The following is a 22,284-nucleotide window of genomic DNA, read 5'->3' as shown; positions in this document are numbered from 1 at the left end:
CCCTGAAATCAGGATAGACATGAAACAACCTCCCAGCCAGGAGTACCCAGCACTGCAGAGCAACCTGCTGGGGACACAGCAGCTCTGGGGACATGCCAGGGCTCCTGTTTTGTGACAAGAGCCTGGGCTTCACTACAAAGGCAGCTGACCCAGACCTGCTTCTCTCTGTGCTGTGCCTTGGAGGGCTCCTCTTTCTCCCCCTCTCTAAATGCTCGGCACATCCCCAGCTTTGATTACTGCTCGTCTGCCCCCAGCCTTGTCCCCAGCCCCTGACATCTCTTCATTAAGTCCCAGAGCGGGTTTATTCCCATGACGCTGCTTTGTCTGTCGCTCTCTTCAGACTTTCTGGAGGGAGAAAGCAAAGGATCAGCCCCCAGCTGTGCTGCAGCCAGACAAAGGGAGCGGATTCCTCCTCCCCTTGCTCCAGCTTAACAAAGCCAGCGCAGCAGCACCGACCCCTGAGCCTCGACCAGCGCGGCCTCACTGCACTGAACAGGGCTCAGGGCTAATGAGAGAGCAAGAGCAGAGGAGCATCAGGCTGTGCTGTGTGTGGGAAAGGTTCCTTAAGGACAAAGGAAAACACTTCATTAATAGCTAGAGACTCTGCTGTGCAGAGGCGGCTGAAATGGAGATCTGCTGTGCCGGGAGACACGGGGTTTGTTCTAGAAGAGGAAAAGGCTCCCTCTCTCCTTCCAAGCCTCCTCCATCCTCCTCCAATTTTTGCAGTTCAAAGGGATGTTTTATGAGCCTGCTGGGGTCAGGAGGGCAGCACACGAAGAGAGGGGTGCTCTTAGCACCTCCCCTCAGCTCTGCTACACCCAGCAGACCTTTAAGCATCCCGGGATGCTGTTAGACAGAAACGCCTGGCCCCAGTGCCCTGCTCACCGTCCCTGCAGCCTCACCCCCAGCAGACCTCACCCTGGAGCAGCGGGGAGCGCGGCTGGGGGCCGGGGCAGCCCGGAGTGAGCCCCGAGCCCTGGCCCCGGCCCCCGCCGCCCCCCCGGGCCGCCCCTGCCGTTGCCGCGGCCGCCGCACGGGGTCCTCGGAGCTCCGCAGCGGGCCCGGCCCCGGGGAGCCCCGCACCCGCCCCCGCACCCTCCTGTGCCGAAGCCCTCCCGCAACCTGCTGGGGAGAACGACACCAAAACTGGGGTCTGCTGGCTTCACTGCCAGCAAAGCCATCGCCAAAGCCACTGCCCGGCCCCGGGCTGAGCACGCTCCAGCACCAGAAGCAGGGCTCAGTTTTGCTCCTTTCTTCCAGATCTCAAATCATTAAAAGGGGCTAAAAACCAGGTTGGAACACTGGAGGTTGAGGCCATCTCTGCCTGAAACCCAGCAAGGGCAGTATCTGTGCTAGTCCTGTGCCAAAAGTAAGGTCTTCGCTCTAGCCAAAACAGTCCCTTGGGCATTCATCCCTCCCAGGAGCATTGGCAGCCCCTCGCTCCAGCTCCTGGCAAAGTGACAGTCAAATGCTACAGGTTTGCAGGAAAAGCCTTGCTCTGAAGGCAAAAGAACGATCCCCTGGATCTGGCTGCAGGTTAGGGGTTTCCCTTGTTGCAAGCCAAGGGGATCTGTGCAGGGAAGTACACATAGATCCCAGGGTGCTCAAAGAGGGCAACATCGCATCAGTTCTCCCCAAACCCCCACTGACCTGTCTGCATACTCCTAACACCTCCAAACCCGTTGCCTTTGGTCAGGACAGCAGCAGGGAGATGCTCGCCCGTGCCCTGATCTCCAGAGTCCTTCCTGCTGGCAGGAGACACGGCACACCAGTGCTGTGAGCAGTTCCTTTATCTGGGGCTCCCTGTAAAGCTCTAAAGGCGACTGGAGGGGACCCCTGGCCAAAGCACTCCTTCTCTCCGTGGGGCTGGAAGGGCAGCACGCAGGAGGGAGAGGAACAGCAGCCCTGCTGCAGGCTCCTACTGGCTGTGGCTCCAGAGCAAGGCTGGGTTTAGGTACTGGCAGGCAGAGCAGAGCTGCCAGGCTCCCAGGGCAGCTCAGGCAGTGCTCACCCAGCCCCAGCACTGCCTGGCACCACCAGCACCACTGCTGGAGGCAGCAAGAGGCAGGAGCCAGCTAGGAATCAGAGAGGCACAGGGCCTCCACGGCACTGCTCAGGCCCTGGCTCACCCCGCCGACAGCCAGCAGGCAGTTCTGGACCACGATGCTGGAGCAGGCGCAGCGCGGGGTGGGCATGGGGGGTAGGCTCTCCCACTTGTTCTTCTCGGGGTGGAAGGCCTCTGCAGACTCCAGGACGGTTGGCTGGTTTCCTGGAAGCACAAATTGAGGCACTGGGTCACCTGGGAAGCACAGTCAAGCATCCCTTGTCTGCTCTGGGACAGTGTCTGTGCTCTGGACCCCATCCCCTTATGGGGTCTGTTTTCCCTGCTCCCTCAGGCCAGACAAGGCCAACATCTCTCCCTTCTGTAATGATAACACGACTCACATACGCTTCTAAAGTGTTACCACTGTCCTCAGTGCCTCACCTAGTCCCCCAGCCACAATGACTCTGCCTTTCAGGTAGCCAGCCACAAAGTCTGCTCGCCTTTTCTTCAGGTAGAAGGAGCGCTCCATCTTCATCCAGCCACCTGGGAGGGACAGGACAGACTGGGTATCGCAGGAGCATCCACTCCTGGGAAACCATCTGCCTCTCTGACCTCCTACTTGCTTGTAGGAGCGTAGTTTTGCTGCTGCACCTTGGGGTGATAAAACCCCATGACACAGGGGTCAGCTTCCTCACCACCATGTCAGGAGGGAGCTGTTGAACCCAGCTGCCTCAGGACCATGGTTTCCCCCCCTGCTGCCTTGACTTGTTGATCTTGACTACAGGCTCTTCTCTAGGCTGGGCTCAAGGCACCAGCAGTCCCAGGACTCAGCTGGTGAGAGCTCTGTGCTCTGCAAGGACAGCAAAGCCCCAAAGCACAGACTTGTGTGTCACCCACCCTGCTCCTCTGGAAAGGACAGAGCTGGGACAGCCCCCACCTTGTTCCATGTCAAACATGTCCACGGTCCTCATGAACTTGGGCTGCCGGTAGAGCCGTCCCTGCCGCAGGCCCCCGAGGCTGAAGAGTTTGTCTTCTGTGGGCACAAAGCTGGAGAAGGCTCTTTTGTTGGGGATGTTGGGAAACTTGGTCCACGACCTGGTCTCTATGTCAAAGACCTCGAAGGCATTGATAGCGTACTTGGACTGCCTTCCACCTGGGGCAGGGGAGATGGAAAGAAAAGGGTCAGCTTGGCTCATAGCACCAAGCCAACAGCAGCAGGAACCAGAGGAGCCTCTTAGGGCAGGCTGAGAGCGAGCTGCCAGCTGATGTGATGTCCCCAGGCCTCAAGTCACCTGCATGAGGGCCTGTGAGCCAGGTAACTTCTCACCCTTGCGCTCCCTCTCCTTTAACTGCACATTCATGACATGGAAACACTTCATTTCTCAGTGCATCGCATCCTCCGCTTCACGCTGCCAGCAGCGGGTCGCTGGCGCAGGAAGGTGTTTAGCATGCACTAGTTTAATCCAGACAAACTCAGAGCAGAGCAGGGATCAGCACTCGGGGAGCCTTTGCCATTCAGAGGAGTTCAGTGGCAGCACAACCCAGCGAGCCCCGGCCTTGCTGCCAGAGCAGCTGCTGCTGCCACCGCCAAAGACGCGTGTTATTCTTCCACCCATCAGATGCAGATGGATACAGCTATTCTCAGCTATTCTCAGCTCAGACACTCAGCGTGCCTCGAGGGCAGAGCCTGCACTCGCTACTGGGCCCACAAACTGTTTGCCAGCAGCGAGCAAACTGCAAAATAGATCAAAGAGGCTTTTCTGGTGACCCCTAAATAGAGCCAGGGCTGTCCGGACTCCCGCGTTTCGGTCCTGATATGCCATTTGGCCACGAGCTAACAGCAACATTTCTCTGCCTTAGTTTCTCTTTCTGTAAGGCAAAACTAATTAAAATCATCCCCTGCAAAAGGCTTGGTCCAGCATTTCCCAGCTACAGCAGGTCTTCCCTCCGCCAAAGGCAGACCCTTTGTGAAGCTGCGTAGGACTCTGCTGATGTAAAATGCACAGAAGTATTTTTACTCACTAGTTGAGTCCAAGGGCTTTTAGCACAGCTGCAGGACTGCAAATTGAGCAGGCAGAGACCAGCCGTACCCTCGGCTGCCAGGAGCCACGGGTGGACCTGGGACAGGGGAGGCCGCTCGCCCAGCACAGAGCTGCTGCGAGACCTGTGAGCTCCTGGGGCTCTTGTGGGTGCTTGCTACGGAGCTGTGAACCCAAACCCAGCACCAGCCCCTCTCAAAACCTACAGCTGCAAGCTGGGAGAAATGTGTGAGACAAAGCAGGCAGGGATGGAGAGGAGCAGTCCCGAAAGCCTCTGCCAGGGAGGCTTCTCAGTGCTCAGAGCAAAGGGGCTGCTGCCCGAGGAGGAGGAGAAGGCAGGACTGCTTCTTACCCAGCACGTAGATCTTGGTGCCTCGCAGGAAGGAGGTGGCAGCGTACCTGGGTGTGGGCATGGCCGCCAGCGACACCCAGATGTCCTTAAGCATGTCATAGTGCTGCAGGTAGTTGTGCGGCCGCAGGTCAGACCCCATCCCACCAGCTGCATAGACTCTGTAGTCTGGACAGGGCCAAGAAGCAAAAAAAAAAATCCCACAAAAATGTTATGGGAAAGCATCAGAAATACCCCCCTGAAAAACCTCCCAGACCAGCCTGCACGCTGCAAGGATCAGGGCAGCTATTTCTGTTCCTGGCCTCTCGCACCAGGTTGACCCTGCCCTATCAGTCAGGCAAGCTTATACCCAGAGAGAAAACCAGCTCTAAGACGGTAAACATTATTTTTAAACATTCCTTGACAGTAGCTTTTAAACCCACTTAAGCAAACAAACCAAGCAGCTTTCAAAGGAGCTGCCTGGAGATTAGATTTGTAATCCCAGGCACGGCGGGCAGCTGGCTGACCCCAGGCACACAGCTCCCAGCCCCAGGCTCTTCAAAGCACGGCAGAGCACGCTAAAGGAAATCAATGCTCCACATCTCTGCTTAGAAACTAAAAAATGAGACGGGCTGATAAGGCAGAGCCTCACGGGCATTTAACAAGCCCCGTTTAAGGCAGCGGTTAAGCTTTTGGAGGGGAGGTATGCAGGAGCCCCCCCCAAGGCCAGCCGCTTCCCCCTCCTTGTACAATGACTTGAGCCCACGACCATGAAGCAGACTCTCTCCTAGCTCCTTCTGGGTTTGGACCAGAGATGTCTCTTCAAACCAAAGCTATTCTGTGGCTCTGAGACCTTCACCTCTGGCTCCGCAGCTCAGCCAGGTCCTCCCAGCCCAGCTACACCACTCCTATTTTTCCAGCGTCTACAGCACACAAGGGCCAGAATTTTCTACAAATCCCTGGAGAAGTTTGATTTGAGACCCTGGAGCTGTCCAAAACACCCCCAGGCACCAGCACTGCCGTGGCCCTTGTGGCTCCAGGGCTGACGATACAGAGCAAGACCCTGGTTTATCTGCTTTTGGCCACCTACAGAACAGTCGTCTTTAGCAGGTGGAATGACAAACACATGGGGCTCAACTCCTAGGAGCACAGAAAAGGTTTTGGAGAACAACATAACCCTGTGCCATTGCCCAGAAACCTTTTGTGCCTGATGCATCAACCGATGCCAACCTTCCCCATCTCACCACCCCGCAGGCATCCCCTCCCTGCCCGGGAAGGACTGAACCCTCCTTGCCTTTTGCCGTCACCGAGATGCCCATGGCCGCCTCTCTCAGCGAGTTCCTCTTCTTCCACTTGCCCTCATCTATGTTGTACATCTCCACTATCTTCAGCGGCATCTGATTCACTCCGACCCCTCCTATCACCATGATCCTCTTGCCCAAGGTGGCCACGGCCACCCCTGCCCGGGCCGTGGGCATGGGGGGCAGTGAGGTCCACTGGTCGGCCTCGGGGGAGTAGACCTCAAAGCAGTCCATGGGGACACCGTCGTCATCGCAGCCCCCGATGGCAAACACCTGCCCGCCTGCTTCCACCAAGGTCGAGTAGACCCTGCGGCTCGGGAGTGGGGCGAGGGTTTTCCACTGGAAGTCTTTGGTGTCAGCCAGCTCCATGGTGGCCGGCGGGGCGAGGCAGCATCGGTCCCTGCCCGCGGGACGGGGCTGGCTACGCTGCAAAACAGAGCAGAGAAGTGCCAGGAAAAATGACCACCACCACAAAGTGCAAACAGCACTGACCCCCCGGCAGGGCTGCGGGCAGGCAGGAGCAGAGCAGGGAGCGGAGCACCGGCACCAAGCAGCCTCCCACCACCCCCCGTGCCCTCTGCCACCCCCCCGGCATGGAGCAGCAGCCACCGGTACCTTTCATTGCGCCTCCATTAATCCCACAGTTCCAGATCTGCCTCAGAATTTCATGCAGAGGCTGGTCCTAAAAATAAAACAAAAGAGGGAGAAAAAAAAATAAAAAGGCAAGAGGTCAGAGTCTGTTATCCTGTTCCCTGAGCATCCCTGCCCCCAAGTGACAGTCACACTGGGGAGGCTGCAAGCCGCCTGCTCACTGCCTACCTGTCTTTCTGCCTGCTGGGAAACTTCCCCTTGCGTCCTCCTTCTCCAAGCTGGTTCCTCCTCCTGCCCCCTGTGTACACCCTCCTGCAGACCCTGGGCAGGACCCGCTCCATCAGCCCTCGGCTGGCGAAGGCGAAAGGCAGCACTCACCCCTCCAGCCCCGACCCGCGGGCTGGGCTATGGAGCTATAAGGGATGCAGAGAGCAGCCCATGGGCGAGAGGCACAAGCTCCCACTAGAAACCCACGGTCTTGTTCGTGGCTTCTCTCTTGGCATGGCCGTTAAGCATGCAGATGAGATTAATTAATGCAGGAGGACAGAGAGGGCAAACAGAAAGGAACAAAGGCAGCGTCTTGCTCGCTCGCCAGCGTGGAATAAGGTGCGTTTCGCACTGAGCATCTCCACCTTCGTTGTGTAACTGGGGTTGTTTAACAATGGCCCTTAAAACAAAGAATGATTTCTCTTTACCCTTGCAGACGCAGCAGCCTCTCCCAGCACGAACATTTGGAACAGGACTGTAGGATAGAGAGAGCAGTTGCCAAAAAAAAACAAGGCGGCACACTCTTGGCTGAGCACTGCTGTGGTCCAGGACAGCGTCATTCCCTCTTCTCCCCATGCACAGACTCCCGAGATTTTTCCCTGTGGATGCCGAGGTCCCACTGAGCCCTGCAAAGAGCTTCCCTGGCAGCAGGAGGGCTGCCTGGCTCTGCTTTTCTGTGGACCTTGGTTTGAAAGTCCCTGGAGCAGAGGTTTGCTCCCGAACCCACTTCCCTGCCTCCTGGCTGACACCCAGCCCAGGGCCAGTCCTCAGCCCATCTGCTGCTCGGGGTTAGTTCTTCTGGTGCAGCAGCCAGGTACAATGCAGCACCCCCACAAACTCCTCACCTCTACCTTGGGGCTCAACCTGCAAGGACTGCAGCCTGCGGGGCCCATCTGGAGGGGGGATTCATTTCCACAGTCACGTTAGTGCATACGTCTCCTCTGAAAGTGTGAATTAGAGGAGGGTGATGGAAAAGCATCAGTGAAACAGGTCTCAGACAACTGGACTGAGATCCATCAAAATCACTTCACATTCAAGTCTGAGCTGGCACGAAAACCAATCAATCCAAGCAGGGCTGTTTATTCTCACTCATTCTCCCAAATAAATTTCAGTAGTCAGCTAAACATCATTTAGTGCATAAAGAGTGTGGTTTATAAACCCATAAACACTCCTCGGGCTGCAGCCCTCCAGCAGCAGGACCCAGCATGGGCACATGCGCACATCCCCGGCACCGTGGGCGCCGCGACACAAAGGAACACAAAGCAACAATAAAAAGCAGCAGCAAGTCAAGCCACGCTTCGCATCTTCCCAGCAGCGGAGGAGAAAGGGGCAAACAACAGCCTCGATCACCAGCTGCTCTTCTGCCCTCCCTTCAATCCCTCGTCATCTGATGTGCATCACCGCCCGCAACTGGATCAGCTCGGGGATTTTTGCCTTGGCTGTTTAAGCAGCTCTGGATTATTGCTTTCATGAATAATTCATTCTCATTCCAGGTGAATTTTCATGCATTCCCATGGACAAATGCAGCATGGTCCAGCAAATTAGAAAAGCAGAGCCAGCTCCTATTTCCAGGGGTGTGATAGATTTGCATCCTGACCTCTGAGAAGTCATTTTCCTGCCCTGTGCCTCAATTTCTTGAGCTATAAAGTGCAGTCCTGGGATGAGACACAATCAGCATCGCTCAGATGTCTGACAGGAGCAGAACCTCACGGCTGGTGCCAGACAGATCCCCTGCTGTCATTAAGGCTATCCAAAGCTCGGGCACAGCTGTCTAAAATTGCCTAAAAATTCTTTTTTTCAACATACCAGCACACAGAGTGTGATTCAAAGCACTTGGAGGTGGCTGAGTATGTCTGTGGAGTGCTGGGCAGGCCCTTCATGAGAGCAGGCAGAGCCAAGAGCTGCAAATTCAGCCCGGCTGTGGTCCCAGGCAGCAGGAGAGCCATCACCCCCAGCAGCAGGAATGCAAAGCTCTGCCCGGATCCAGCTGCCTTGGCACACAAGTAATTTGCTATTCTCTTTCATGCTCTTTAAAGAAAATCAAGGTCAGTCTGAAGCACTGTACCCACACCTTTTGTCTCCATCTCTCCAGCATCACCTGAATCTCCCTACAAAGCAACGCCAGCGCTGCGCCGTGGGAGCCAGGAGCTGCCAAAATGTGCTGACCAACCACCCCCTGCGCTGCTGCCGTGTTCTCCTCCAGGCACAGGGAATTATCACTTAATTATACCAAACAAATTGGAAGCATTACCATTCTTTTCTTAAATAGCTACATTAAAATCAAAATGAATGGTAATTGCTTTGCTATCAGAGGACATGGCAGGCACGGTGCTGAGCCCACTCCAGGGCCCAGCCCTTACCCTTGTAGGACAGAAGCCCCTGCTTTAAGAGCTCAGGGAGCAGCACAGCACCCACACACACTCCCCAGGGTCTTTGCCAAGTGGCTACGGAGCACGGCGGGGCAGGGGACCCCCACAGCACCCACCGAGAGGTGAGAGAGGGGCTGAGATCTCTGTGCTGTGACACCCAGATGCTCCCTCCAAGGAGAGGCCATTCCTCACCCCGCAGGTTACATCAGGCTCATTTTAGAAAGCTCATGGTTTAGTGGCATTTATTACCTGCAGTGATTTGTGATTTATGAAAGAGATGCTGGTGGGTATTAAAGTGACAGACGGGCTGAACAGGGGAGAGAGATCTTGGTGCTGTGGACTGTGGCTGCTTTCGCTTTCCATCATCTCTCGCCTCTCTCCAGGATTCAGTTTTGCTGCTCTGGGTTTGAAATCCCCTGAGCTGCAGAGGGCCAGAACATGGCCCAGCCGAAGCCAAAATTTCCACCCTGCAGCCATCAGGGGGGACTTTCAGCTGATGCACCACCCTAAATATTACATTGCTACGCCACTGCGTGAGCACAGAGCAAAAAGGGGTCCTGCTGACACCTCTCCCAATTGAAGGAAATGAAAAAAGGCCCCAGAAGATGAAAAGCCACAGAGATACTCCCAAATTGCCTATTTTTAATGCTGATGCTGAGGATATCCAGCCCCAAGACATCACTGTATGCACCCCCAGCCACACTTCTGCATAACACACACACTCCCCTCCAAGGAGGAACTCAGGGCTAGAAATGGAGAGAGACCCTTAATCCTCAGCCAGCCTGAGGCAGACACAACTCACAACGAACTGCTCCTGTACCATGTTTGTCCAACTTGCTCTGAAAAGCCTCCAGCACTCCTGCAGCCCCAGCAGCGGATCACTGCTGCGCCTCGCAGAGCATCGCCTGCTCAGACCCTCACTTCAGGAACAGTGCCCATTTCAGGGACACCACAAAGATCCAGGAAACCACCACGCTTCTTCCTGGCATCCCATCACACCTTAACTTGAGCCATATCCAGATGACCCTCAGCTTCGCTGACGACAGCAGTGTGACCCCAGATTTCCATCACTGGATCTGGGGATGGGTCAGACCCAGGACGCCCGTCACAGCCCCAGCAGGAGCTGTGCTCCCAGAGCATCGCTGCTCCCCGTATCATCTGCCAAACGCCCACATGCTCCTTGCTGTCACCAGGAGCAGGTTAAAACAAAGCTGCAGACAGCCACCAGCCTGACAGAGAAGCCTATTAGAGAAGCTACCGCCTTCAGAGAAAAACCTCTTGTACTCACCTAAATGTCACGGCAGATAAGCACGGGGCAGCCCTGCCGTGTGCCAGCCAACACCAGAGAAGGGGCTGCGAAGCTGAGCTGAAAGCAGCCTGACATCCAGCCAGCATCACCAGCCAGAGCAGTGCCGATTCCCACGGCTCTGGGGACGGGCGTCACAGGAGAGGCAGGAACAAGGGCAACAGCATGCTGGAAATAGCACACAAACACCGAGACGAAATCACAGCTCCTGCTCCCCAGCACCAGGCAGGAGCCAGCAGTTTCATTTCAGCTCTGTCTTGGCTGTCTGCACTCTGTTAAATAAAGAGCAGGGAGAGATGACACAGCACAGGCTCGATGCAGATGGCTCAAAGGAGGTGATTCAGTGCAGGGGACCCGTTTCTGTCCCAAGGAATGGTCACGGTACAAGGCCAGGAAGGGGGACACGGAGTGGAGGTCCCCAGGACTTTCACCCGCTGCCAAGGAGGGGTGTGAGGCACAGCCCAGCTCTCCCTCACCTGCTCTGACTCTCTTCCCAGTGCAATTCCAGGTTACAGCAACACTCGGGTGCTGTCCCAGTGCACAGTGTGGAGCAGGGACCAGCCCCTGGGAAGGGTCAGTCCCCTGCGGATCAGTTCTTCTGCTCCCAGTGTTACCCCCAACCACCCACCACCACTCACCTGCTCAGAGGGGCAGAGATGGGGAAGGTGAGAGGTGCCAGGATGCTCAGGATGCTGCACACACAGCCCACGCACGGGCAGGCTTTCCTGGGACCCTTGTACCTGCTCTCCCCAGGGCTGGGTGCTCAGATCACCCACACAGGGAAGCCACTTGCTCCCAGGTCAGCTGGGAACAGGGCAGGGAAGGACCCCACATCTGCCCCTCCTCAGGTAACTACCTGCAGCTGGAGCCACTTGATATCACACAAACATCCCATACTGGCTGGAATCAGGGATTTTGTCAAAACAAAAAACAGCAAGTGATGAGAAAGGAGGGTAAACGTGGTTAGAATTTGCTTTATGCTGTTCTCACCTACACTAGAAGTTAGCAGGGTACAGCGCATGTGAAATAACACATCAAAAAGTTTCAGATGTGGGAGCAGCACCTAAACCTCCCCATTAATCACGGTAATTAAACTGAGCCGCTCTTCCTCCAAGCAGCACATAAATGTCCTGGTGTAACCACCCTTTGCACTGTCAGATAAACATCAGCACCCCCACAGACACAAGTCCCTTCAAACCCTCACCCCTTATTCACGGTTCTTAGTGGGATCAGGGTCTTTGGAAAAGTCTGGCACCTTTTTAACCTGTCCCCAGCACAGGACAAGTCTGAGCTCCTGTCCCAAACGCTCGCTCTCATTTCTTGGTGACACTCAGAACAAGATACAGGCAGCCTTTCTGTGAGCTGTGGCTATTACTCAGTCCTAGCCCCCAAGGTCATGTAATACCAAGCCTAGGTTTTCAAGTAACTCCAACTTTTATGCAGAAAAGGCTTTTAAAAAGCCTTTGAAAACTGGGGATTCTCCCTTGCACAAACCTGGGCAGCTGAGGTGCTAAACAGAACATGCATGAAATTTTCAGCCTGGTATTTCTGACCTCCCTTCCCACTGAATCAAGTTTCCTTGCCATAGTAACAGCTACCCAGAAAAATAACAACCAAAAGACCCGCTGGTTCCCTGCCTTTCTCTGCAAATCACCCAGCTGGCAAAAGAGACTGTTTAGTTTAAAGGGAAGATGAAAAGCATTGCAATTGTAAGGGAATTAGCTGTACCAAAGAAAAATCAGCAGCACTCACACGCAGTTCGTTTCATTCCTTCTGTTCCCGAGCATCTCTCTTTGCAGACCTATGTAGGTGCAGTTTGAACTGAAGACAGCAGGCTGTGACCGACCCAACCTCCTCCCCAGCTTCACCCCTTCCCCCATAACCAGTCCCTTGGGATCATTCCCAGCCTCATCATGCCAAATGCAATTTCCTGCAGTTGCTAACAGGAGGAAGGCAGAGCGGTCGTGGAAGGAAATACTCCACAGCTAACAGCACAGCGGTCGTGCATCAGAAGGATGCCAGGGGCTTTAGCAGGCTACGGGACAGGGAGAAAAGCAGTTTCATTTTTTGGCACTCCTTAGCGCAAGAAAAGAGCTCAGATCATCCTTTTATCCTGGGTGGGCTGAAGAGTCAGCAGAACAAGGTAAGATGTATTCACATCGCAGTTTGTCTCAACAGAGAGTTATCATTTCACCAAGAGAACAGATAACCCACCTGCAAGACTCAAGGGTTCCCCTTCCCCGGACCCACTCCCAGCAGCATCCTGCATCCCCTCCCCTTGCCCCCCGAGGCTGCCTCTGCTCCCTGCACAAACAGCTTCTCTTTTGCACAGGTCAAATACAGAAGGTCTTTTCCAAGCCCTGCAGTCTCACTGGTCCTGTTTATAAAGCTCCTGTTACTCTGGATTTAGGCTGCATCCCTCTGGAGGGAATGTAAAGAGCTTGGGCCAGACTTCAGCTGGGGGTAGCTCATGGCACACACCCATCACTGCCAGGGCCTGCTCTGGGAGAAAGGCTGAAAATGGGGGATTTGGGGAATACTGGGGGGTGTGGGGGGTGGGTGAAGTAAGGGAAAAATCATCCTCCTTAACCTACTTTTTTGGGGGGAAACACAAACTCAAAGCTATGTTTCTGATTGCTCATTAAAAGCCTGGCCTGACACTGGGAGAAAGCCATCCTCCTCTGAAGCATCCCCCCAGCAATAACCCACTGACCTCCAGCGAGAAACTCCCTCCCTCCTGCCAGGAGGGCTTGGGAAGCGCCGAGGTACTCACAGCTCCCGGGAAGCCGCGCCGAGTCCAGGTGGAGCATGGCTGTCTGCTAGAAACGCTCTTCAACTCGAACACCCAAATCCTCAGTTCCCGCAGAGCATCGACCTCCTCCCCGGCTCCCTCCTGCACCCTCCGTCCCTCCCCGCACCCCGCAGTGCTGGCGAGGGGGATGCAAGCAGCGACGGGAGCAGCCGGGGCTGGGAGGGCTGCGTGGGAGGGATGCGAGGAGAGAAAATAATATCAGCATAAATCCAGCGGCCCTAATCTTCACCCTCCCGGAGATGTAGGGCAATTAAGAGGGAGAGTGTTTCCCCATCTGGTCTTTTCCCCGGTGCCGGCAGCGGGGCTGTGCGTGCATGCGTGCGTACGCGCTGCATTACCAGACCCGTGCTTAAGCCTTTTATGGCTCCCCACGCTCACACAGGCTGTTCTGTAACAGCCGCTCCCCCCGCCTGCAAAAACACAACTCCTAGAAAAGGGAGACAGACAGACAAAAATAGGAGCTGAAAAGTAGGAGCCGCCTCCGAGAGAAGGCAGAGACCTAAACGTGCCGCTGTGGCAGGACCCGCTGCGGGAAGGGCTTGGGTGTCTGACCCGAGCTGGGGAGACCAGGCACAGCTCCGGTGTGCAGGTCCGATGGACACGCACCCACGGGCACCCCCCCGGCAGTAAGGAGGGCACAGCGAGGGGGTTCAGGCAGCAGCGCCCCAGAGCTGCTGCTCCCTGCGACCTCGGCTCCCGGCGTCCCAGAAAGAGCTCGCTTTGCTCAGAGGTTGCAGAGGCAGCGTCGGGATGTAGGACCCTTGGAGTGCTGGTCTTCTCCAGAAAAGATGTTTCCCAACCTGCTGCTTGTCCCAGGCTTTCGCTTCCCCAACCTGTGTCTCTACTCTCCTCCTAAAGGTGTTGCAGAATTACTTTGCAGAAAAATCATTTCTAAGCAAAAGCCAAGAGAAAGATCCTGTCAACTCATCTTCCATCGAGCTCCAAAGCTCCTCCCCAGAGATGCATTTGTAGTTTAGCCCAGCAGATGTTTCTAATCCTTCAGGAACCCCTTGAGATCTGAAAGTCCCCGACACCCCCAGGGATTCCTGCTCCTTTCAGCGTTGTGCTCACACAGCTTTCCTCACCGGCACAGAGCTCCGAGCACGCGTGACTCGGCACATGGCTGGTACCCGCGCAGCAGCATCAGGTGCTCGAGCACTCAACAGCCTCTGAACCTGCAGCTTCCAGAGCTGGAAGAGTCTTGTATTTTCATCTCAGAGCTACTTGCTTCTCCGGTGGCCGCTTCCCTGCAGCCTGGACCACTGACCTTCTCCAGAGGTGGCCGGAGGAGTTTTCAAATCCAGCCCTGGCTTGCAAAATCCCCTCGGTGTTGACCCAATTCAGGCCTGTAACAATCCAGACAAGGTTTATTCTTGCCAATAGCAAACTATTTTAAAGCAGCTCTAGCCATAAAGTAAGACAAATGAGGAAATCAACAACAAGTTGAGTCAAATGACTCTACATAAAGCAAATTCTCACCCCTACCAGCTATTTTAATCTGTTAGCTTTCTGGTGAGAGGATTCAATTTGCATTTAAATAAAAACCCCAAGCATGGGGCCAACCTAACATTAAGATGTTCATTACAATGGCATTCACCTCTTACGAAATTTTAAAAGACACCATCAAACTGGATTTGAACAGGGGGACTATTAGCAGTCTGGCATTATTGGACACTTAGTATTTGTAAGTTATTATTTACCAGACTGTTTACAGCTGAGTCCCAGCTGTGATAAAACAGGGAGCAGAGATGGTGTGACACAGACCAGGACCCTGGGAGAGCTCTCCCAGGAAGCCTTAATAATCCTTGTCCTCATAGTCCTACATATCTGACGCTAATAACTGTTATTAAAACAAGTACTCTTTCATCTTCATAAGCATTTAATTCACCCAATTAAAAACAACAAAGTAAACCCAAGAGACCCCTTGATGACCTTTCACTTGCCAGCTTCATATCTTAGCTCAATACAAGCAGCCTTACCTTCCCACGATGAACACTCTGCCCCATGTCAACACCTGCAAAAGACCAGAGAAAGGAGAGATGAAAGCAGGGGAAAAGGGCGAGTTTAAATTGGATAACTTGAAGGACTTGTAAGACAAGGAAAGCCCATGGATACTCTGGATTTGTGGCTTGAGAACAACTTTTCCAGGCTGCTTGAAAATGATAAAGGAGGTGTCACTATTAAAGGGAAAAAAAAAATAACAGTCTGGTAAACCTCTAGCAGTTTCCTGCAATTCAACTTCTGTTTCCATGGGAACAGCAGGAGTTTCAGGAATTCCTGCAAATTACACAAATAAGCCAAACAGTAGCATTTCGTTTTCCTCCTTCTTACCTGCATCGCTTCAGGTCGAGCCAACTCAATCCGACGAGCACTCCTGACCAGGCCACTTCTCCCAAATGTTTGGGAAAGGCGTGTTGAACTGCAGTTAGCAGGCCAGGAGGTAAGAAAATAGGGAAAAAGCAGCAAAAAGCACCCCCAGAAGCCCAGTAAAAGGCTTTTCTCTTAGAAGAGATCAGGATCTTGTAGACAAAGGTGAAAAACATGCAAGAGGACCAAGATCTGCCCATGCACATCTCTGTGCCAGCAGTGGCTGGAGCACACAGCCCCCTGGCACCGCTGACCACGAGAGACTGGAGAGCAGTGCAGGGGGACTAGAGACAGCATTCAGTCCTTCCCTGCCATTTCTTCCAGAGATTTGGCAACCTGACAGTTAATTAACTAGTTAATTAATTAATTCTCCCTCCTGCAGGGCCCTGAGCTGGTTACAGTGCAGATAGTCACCTTAATATGTGGAGACAGGAGCCAAGAGCTTCGGGATCTCTCAATCAGAATATTTAACCCACGGGGAGAAGTCCACCAGCTGTGTCTGCCCATTTGACAAACACAGAGAGACATCGTTTCAGGACAGGCAGGCACTTCGAAAAGACAGTTGCTGAGAAGGGAAGAAAGAAAGAAAAAAGAAAGAACCCCACATGCACAGTAACATTTAAAATTAGCTACAGTTAGCAGAATTTCAGCAGCAGCAATAAAGAGCTTTAAGCTGTCTAACCCTTTAGGCTACGGATGTGTCTGGCTTTGCATGCATTTTATAAAAACAGAACATAAATCCATGTTTATATACAAGTAGAAAAAAAGCTGTTTGTTCCCAGGAAGAGGGTTTATGCAAGACATAGCAGGGCTGGGAAGAGCTGATCTCCACGCAGGGGTACCAGAATACTGAAACACAGCCGTGGTTTGCTGGTATCACCCGCTGCAGCTCCTCTGTGTTCACTAAGAGAGAGTCTCTGAGAATGGAAGATCACATTGTTACTGGAAAATAGTAACCAAGAAAATTCTCTAAACCAAATGACAGTTTAGAAAGCCAACACTGGTTTATTGCAGCACTGGGTGCATGGGAGATCTCTCCTCCTAGCATGCACACCTAGGAACAAAAGCATACTCATTATATACATTACAGAAAAATGAATAGTCATATAATTCCAAGAAAAGCCCACCTATTCCAAGAAACTTATGCATATGCTAATATATTATGTAATTGTCTTTGCACATGCATACTAAATTGGGGAAGGGGCCTTGGGTGGTCCCTGGGGGTCTCTAGTGGTCACAATCCCCCGTAATTGTGCTTCTGTGCAAGTGTAGTTGAGGCCTTCTTGTTGCCAAGTGCAGGTGGCCTCAAGGAGAAGATGTTGTTCTGGTTCTCACTGGACTTCTCTCTCCTCCGGCGCCAGAGTTTGGGAATCAAGTTAATTCAGACATCACAAAGTTGTTTTTCACAGTCTTGTTTGTCTTTGGCCCTTTTTTATAAATAGCAAGGAACTTAACAGAGACCTTGGATTTTCTAAGGCTAAGTGCAAGCAAGAATCATTGACGACTATAACACTTATCAGTCCCAGAAGCAGACTCTAGCTACAACAGTTTGCTTCAGAACATACTGTTATCCTCTGTTATTCCAGCTGAAAGGAAAATTACTGACAGGAAAGTTGATTGTGTGTAAAGGTAACACAAAGTAGGCCTTTTAGAGCCTACTCTTGAGGCCTACTCTTGCTAAACCGTTGCTAAACTGTCTGGTATCAACATCTGCCTTCCTGCCCAGTCCAACAAGAGTCAATATATTCAGTGCAGGGTACAAAGTGCCTGGGGTTTTCTGCCGGCCACGTCTAGCTCTGAGAAAGAGCTGGATGGCCGAGCAAGAAAAGGGACTTTGAACGGCAGCGTTTTGTTCGCTGGTCTTCAAAGGAAGCGACAAGGGTTAATCATTCACAGACCAGGCAGCGACAAGAGACAAGAGCAGACTGTGTAAAGAATAGATCTGGAAGGGGGACGTGGGTAAAAAACGTCAGTGTATAATTCTGATTTTCTATAAAAATATATTGTAATAGATTTTGGTGAATTAACTCTTAATCTGCCCCCAAACTTTTCATTTAAACTGCAGAGAACATGGTTTTTCCTTCCTTTGGGGGTTAAACGTTGAAGCATTTTGTGCTTTAAAAAGAAAAAAAAGACCCATTTGAAAATGAAATGCTTTCAGAAGTCAAGATGCTTTGTTTCAAAGGTTGCCATAAGGAAACATTTCCATTTCTCAGCATTTTTCTGTTTTGCTGATCCCCAAAGTTAAGTTCATGGGCAAACATATTAATCTGTAACAACACTTTTACCCAGTTCTCCCTGGATTAAGAAGTTCTGTTCTCGGCTCTGTCACATGATGCTTTTGTGACAAGCCACCAACACCCTCTGTGTCCATCTGCAGTAATTCATTTCCAGCTTGGTTGGACCGTGACTGCTGGGCACGCACCTCTGACCAGTGTCTCCTGTATAGGTTCCCCTCTGCTCCTCATAGATTGGCTGCAAAATTGCTTCTGCACGTGCGTGATCTTAAGCATGGTTGCAGGTAGCTAAAGGCCAGTAAAGCCAAGGGAAGCCATGAGGGGATCCTGAGCTGCAGGAGAAGAGACAGGTTAAGTGCATGGTACCTGATTCCTCTGGGAGGTGAAGAATCAGAAAAGCATGTTTCACGTTGGTCACCTTTGTCAGTTCCATCACTAGATATTCCACTTATCTGATGAAAAAAGAAAGTATGGTGAGAGATTCAATGAGCTTAATGCATAAGCTTTTCATTTCTAGCAAGCAAAGCTACCAAACAAGCTGCAGGTTACTAGAGCAAGGCCACCTCAATTTCAAGGGGGAGGATGCTTCATCTTTTGAGGTCCTGGTGTTATCAGAACAACACTAATGAGAAAGAGTAAATGCATATCAATGATCACAGGAGTCTAATAGGGATGGTGCCCAGACATGAGAAACACCATGTTACTTCTTGATGGGGAGTGATTCAGTGAACGGAAACTGCCTTGAAATAATCTCATTAAAAGTGGATTGTTCTGCAGATAGCCAAAAAAAAAAAAAAAAAAGTCTTTGGGAAGTACTTAAAATCACCAAGAAATTAGGTTAAAGTAAAGGCTGGTTGCCTGCGGCCTACTGTGTCTAACATGGATGCCTCAGGAATATTAATTTGTGTTCAGTATATCAGTGGACTCTTGTCCACCATTTTCTCATTCTGCTGGAAAAAAGAACTACTACTTTAAAGTGATTTATTGCACAAGTTAGTGAGTAATGCACAATAAACGGTATTTTGCCTCTGGACACATCATCTCATCACAGCAGCTCAACAAACTCATCTGCATGCAAGGAAAATAGTGGTATAATCAACATCCTTGTCACATTAATGCTCCAAGGCCTCACTCAGGACCGGGGTTCTGTTGTGCTGGGTGCCACCAAGAGACAGAAACCTCGTGCCAAGGAGACCGATGGCCATGCCCTGCAAAGATTTAGCCACCATCTTTAACATTATGCAATAGGGCTCATTTCCAGGGCTGAAGCCTGAGGACTGTACTTTTCCCAGATGACTTACATTTAACATTACACATGGGCAAAAAGATACACTCGGAATCTCCTCTTTCAAGATGATGCACGGCTAAATTTTAAATGTTCAGTGGAATTTATCCTACATCAAAATGTTCTCCTAAATATTCTCTTCAAAAGGGAATACCACCTTCAGAGAGCCATCTTCTAGGCCACATGCTATGCCGAGAAGGAAGCGGAATGCCTTGAGGGGAACATCTGGCTACCCTGCCAGAATTCCTCTGGTATGAGCAAGCTCATTTGCTCAGAGTTGACTCAGGATCCTTACACCGCACTGGGAAGTGCATGTTAAGATAAATTCAGATAAGATGGAAGATCTCTAAGGTTAAGACTAAGAGACCAAGGGCTGCGCTTCTGAACTGCTGGGTTAGTAAGGGAAATGAGATTCCGTGACTCATCGTGTCACTTGGATGGGGCACTAGTTTGAGGGCTGTACCTTGGAAGTGTTTTGTGCCCAGAGGAAATGCAGAGAGGTGACTACTGTTAAGTTAACAACGCCATAATATCCTTTTCTTGCAAACAGCCTGGGGACTGCTGCCAGCTGATCTCTCTTGTCCCTGCGTCTGGTCTATAGGTAATTCATCCTCCGGTGGTATTTGTTCTACTTGTTAATATTTCAAGACAGAGTCATTAATGGAGGTTGTGGCCACGTAATTAGAGCCTCTCATCGTGAGCCCTGAATGCCATACAACACAGACCATGCTCTTGCTATTCATACTGATTTAAATTAGAAACTTCTTACAATTTTTCCACCTGTGACAAGTCTACACATACATTTACAATGCAAAGTTGATTTAAATGTACATAACTAAAAGCCTGAAATAATTTACATTCCATAAGTGAGCAAAGCAATCCTCAAGATAGCTTGTATTTTATCACTAATTAGTCATCTGATATGTACTCTATTCTTAATTAGCAATCCTTTATCTAATTCTTTTCTATTTAAGAATCTAATATATGCAAGAGATGGCCGATCATAAAGTGGCACCAATTTTCATTTCCATTAGTCACTAGTTTCACAATTATTCTTATGAACATCTCATACACATCAAAAGCTACTAGATTGTCTGAATAGACGGCGTACAAGTAAGCCCAGTTTAATGTTCTGTTGCCACAAGTGGACCTGGCTTCCTTGAATAATCACTGCGAGAAAGTCAGAATTAGGAGGCAGCAAACCATAATGGAAGTCCAATTTAAGCTTGCTTCTAGATTTAGGGATTGATAGATGCAAAGGCATAACAAAATTAATGTGTAACAAGCACAGATACTTTCCTCTGCTATTATCTCAGCAAGAGTGTAATCTGCATCAGGCAAAAGCAGCTTCATGTGATATTCAGACATTTCCAGGTGTGAAGAGTATAGACAAGAGAAAGCAGCAAGATGGACTGAGGAAACACAAATGACTTTCACTATGGTATTAAAGGTCAATATATTTTCCAATAGCATAACAAGAAAGCACTTCAGTGAAGCAGCTATAGCAGAACTGTGAGTTTAACAAACACTCCTCTTACAAAACCAAGCTCAAGAAAGTGGAAGGCAGGCCACAAAAGGATGCTATAATTAACTGATTGGAGGTAATTACTGCATTTGTCATGAGCCAATACAAAGAACATCAGTTTATATCAACTTGCAATTTCCTTCATTTAGCTGTAGATACATGAAATATTCATGCATTAGCAGATTACTTACTTCAGTATAGCCAGAGGCACAGACTGCTGTCACTTTGAAGTCTTTTGTTCCAAAGGTTACTCTGATACTTCTGTCTGAATGAGGAGAAATGGGGGGGAAAAAAAGGGGCCTTAAATAGAAGTGAATTAGTCTGAAATACCTATACCAGGTTGTATAATTTGATATTTTTAAAAGCTGCAGTTCAGGACATCTTTACAAATCGCATTGCTTAATTATCCTCTTGTGCATTCACTGGAGCATTCTTTGCTTACAGATGTGCTTTGTGTGCGTGTTGAAATGGCTCGCCACCAACCGAGCAGCACCCAGGCAGGCACCTACATAGCACGGTTCCAGAAACACAGAGGGACTGCAAACAAAGCCAGCAGCAAGAAACAGCAAGCTAAAGCAGTGGTTAAGAGCCCATTCATCTGTTGGGGATCACGTACCAAAAACAAGTGAACGGTCACTTATCCAGCCCCACAGCTCAACGCAGTAGAACCAGTAAATAACCTTTTCCTTTAAATCATTTTCAATCACTATACAAAGGAGCTGTGTTTGAACCAGCTCTGCCTTTGTTATGACAGCTGCTACACTGTCAGATTAGTCCAATGCACAGCTGCTGGCTTAGTTTTTTTCCAAAACATGTCTAAACCACTCAGGATTTTGGAACTTTTTTTTTTTTTTTAAAAAAACAGCAACAGAAATCACCCCACCAAACTAATTGCTTAAACAAAGCTGGATATTCATTACAGTCTGTAGAATAAATGGGAAGTTTGGCTTCATCTTTGAAGAGAACTTCAAAGGACATAACAATAAAGAAAAGGTGGGGGCAAAACAGCTTTTAGTACTAAGGAACTCCCCAAAAGGCTTTTTGAGATTAAAACACAGAATGTTCTCCTTGAGTGAAAAGAGTAAAAGTCCCTTTCAGCTCAGATTTTTCAGAATATTATAAGACCTTTGAAATGGTCTCCCTCCTTCATTCTCTTTATTCTGCCTCCTTTATCCATTCATCCAGAATGCTTCTGCAGGAGGATTTGATTTTCTTTCCACACAGCTCCCGGACACAACCTTCACTTAGTTTATGCTTTCAGTGCTGGAGGTATTGCATTCAGATAGGTCAGTCTAAAAGAAGCATATACATACAGATTAAGTATGGTCAAGTAATGCTACCTAACGAAAAGGCAGATTGCCTATGTTTATTTGACATATAAAAGGGAAAAGGTATGTAAAATCCACAAATCACAGATCAGCTGTATTGGGGCTGCATGAATACAATAGGTTATTTTCAGCAATGCTCCTGCAGCACATTTCCATATATATTACACAGACAAAATGAATCATTTCTAGCACAGAAATATTGTGCATGACTGCATGCAACAGCTGCTCCTTCATGCATTGGTCTCTCGTGACCTGATTTTGATTATAACATTTGCCATCCCGATTAGACGGGGGGGAAATAAACTCCAGAGATCAGAGACTGTTTGTTTTAAGGAGCAAAATTGCCTAAAGCCACACCTCATTTGCTTCCCCTTAAAAGGACAGAGGCTTCAGATCTGCTCTTTAATGCCTTTCTAGATTGTTTTCTGGAACAATACTCTTTCCTCACTCTACACTAGTAAGTAAAGCAATTGGGACAAGATAAA

General features: G+C 50.5%; 1 protein-coding gene across 2 annotated transcripts; it reads right to left on the bottom strand.

Moving 5' to 3' along the window:
* Positions 1 to 1,283: 1,283 nt before the first annotated feature.
* KLHDC8A (kelch domain containing 8A) lies at positions 1,284 to 13,400 on the bottom strand. Of its 2 annotated transcripts, none has more exons than XM_068419314.1 (7): positions 13,019 to 13,400; positions 6,328 to 6,394; positions 5,706 to 6,138; positions 4,436 to 4,600; positions 2,982 to 3,197; positions 2,486 to 2,587; positions 1,284 to 2,269 (listed from the first exon to the last, which is right to left on the bottom strand). In XM_068419314.1, exons 3-7 carry the CDS (start codon positions 6,079 to 6,081, stop codon positions 2,076 to 2,078), a joined length of 1,053 nt encoding a protein of 350 aa, XP_068275415.1. In that variant the 5' UTR covers positions 6,082 to 6,138; positions 6,328 to 6,394; positions 13,019 to 13,400; the 3' UTR covers positions 1,284 to 2,075. The 2 variants fall into 2 exon arrangements, with proteins under 2 accessions (XP_068275415.1, XP_068275414.1); XM_068419313.1 differs by lacking the exon at positions 13,019 to 13,400 and adding an exon at positions 10,228 to 10,321.
* Positions 13,401 to 22,284: the final 8,884 nt, after the last annotated feature.

This window comes from Nyctibius grandis, chromosome 27, assembly GCF_013368605.1.
Source record: "Nyctibius grandis isolate bNycGra1 chromosome 27, bNycGra1.pri, whole genome shotgun sequence".
NCBI classification, from domain to species: domain Eukaryota; kingdom Metazoa; phylum Chordata; class Aves; order Nyctibiiformes; family Nyctibiidae; genus Nyctibius; species Nyctibius grandis.
Note: the sequence above shows the minus strand (reverse complement) of the source record. Positions and strands in the feature narration are given on the sequence as shown.

Coding starts and splice junctions, on each gene's coding strand:
- KLHDC8A (XM_068419314.1), bottom strand. CDS start 6,081: ATGGAGCTGGCTGACACCAAAGACTTCCAGTGGAAAACCCTCGCCCCA. Junction 4,601..5,705: donor CATCTCGGTGACGGCAAAAG/GCAAGGAGGGTT, acceptor GGCCCTGTCCAG/ACTACAGAGTCTATGCAGCT. Junction 3,198..4,435: donor CACCAAGATCTACGTGCTGG/GTAAGAAGCAGT, acceptor CCCCTGCCCCAG/GTGGAAGGCAGTCCAAGTAC.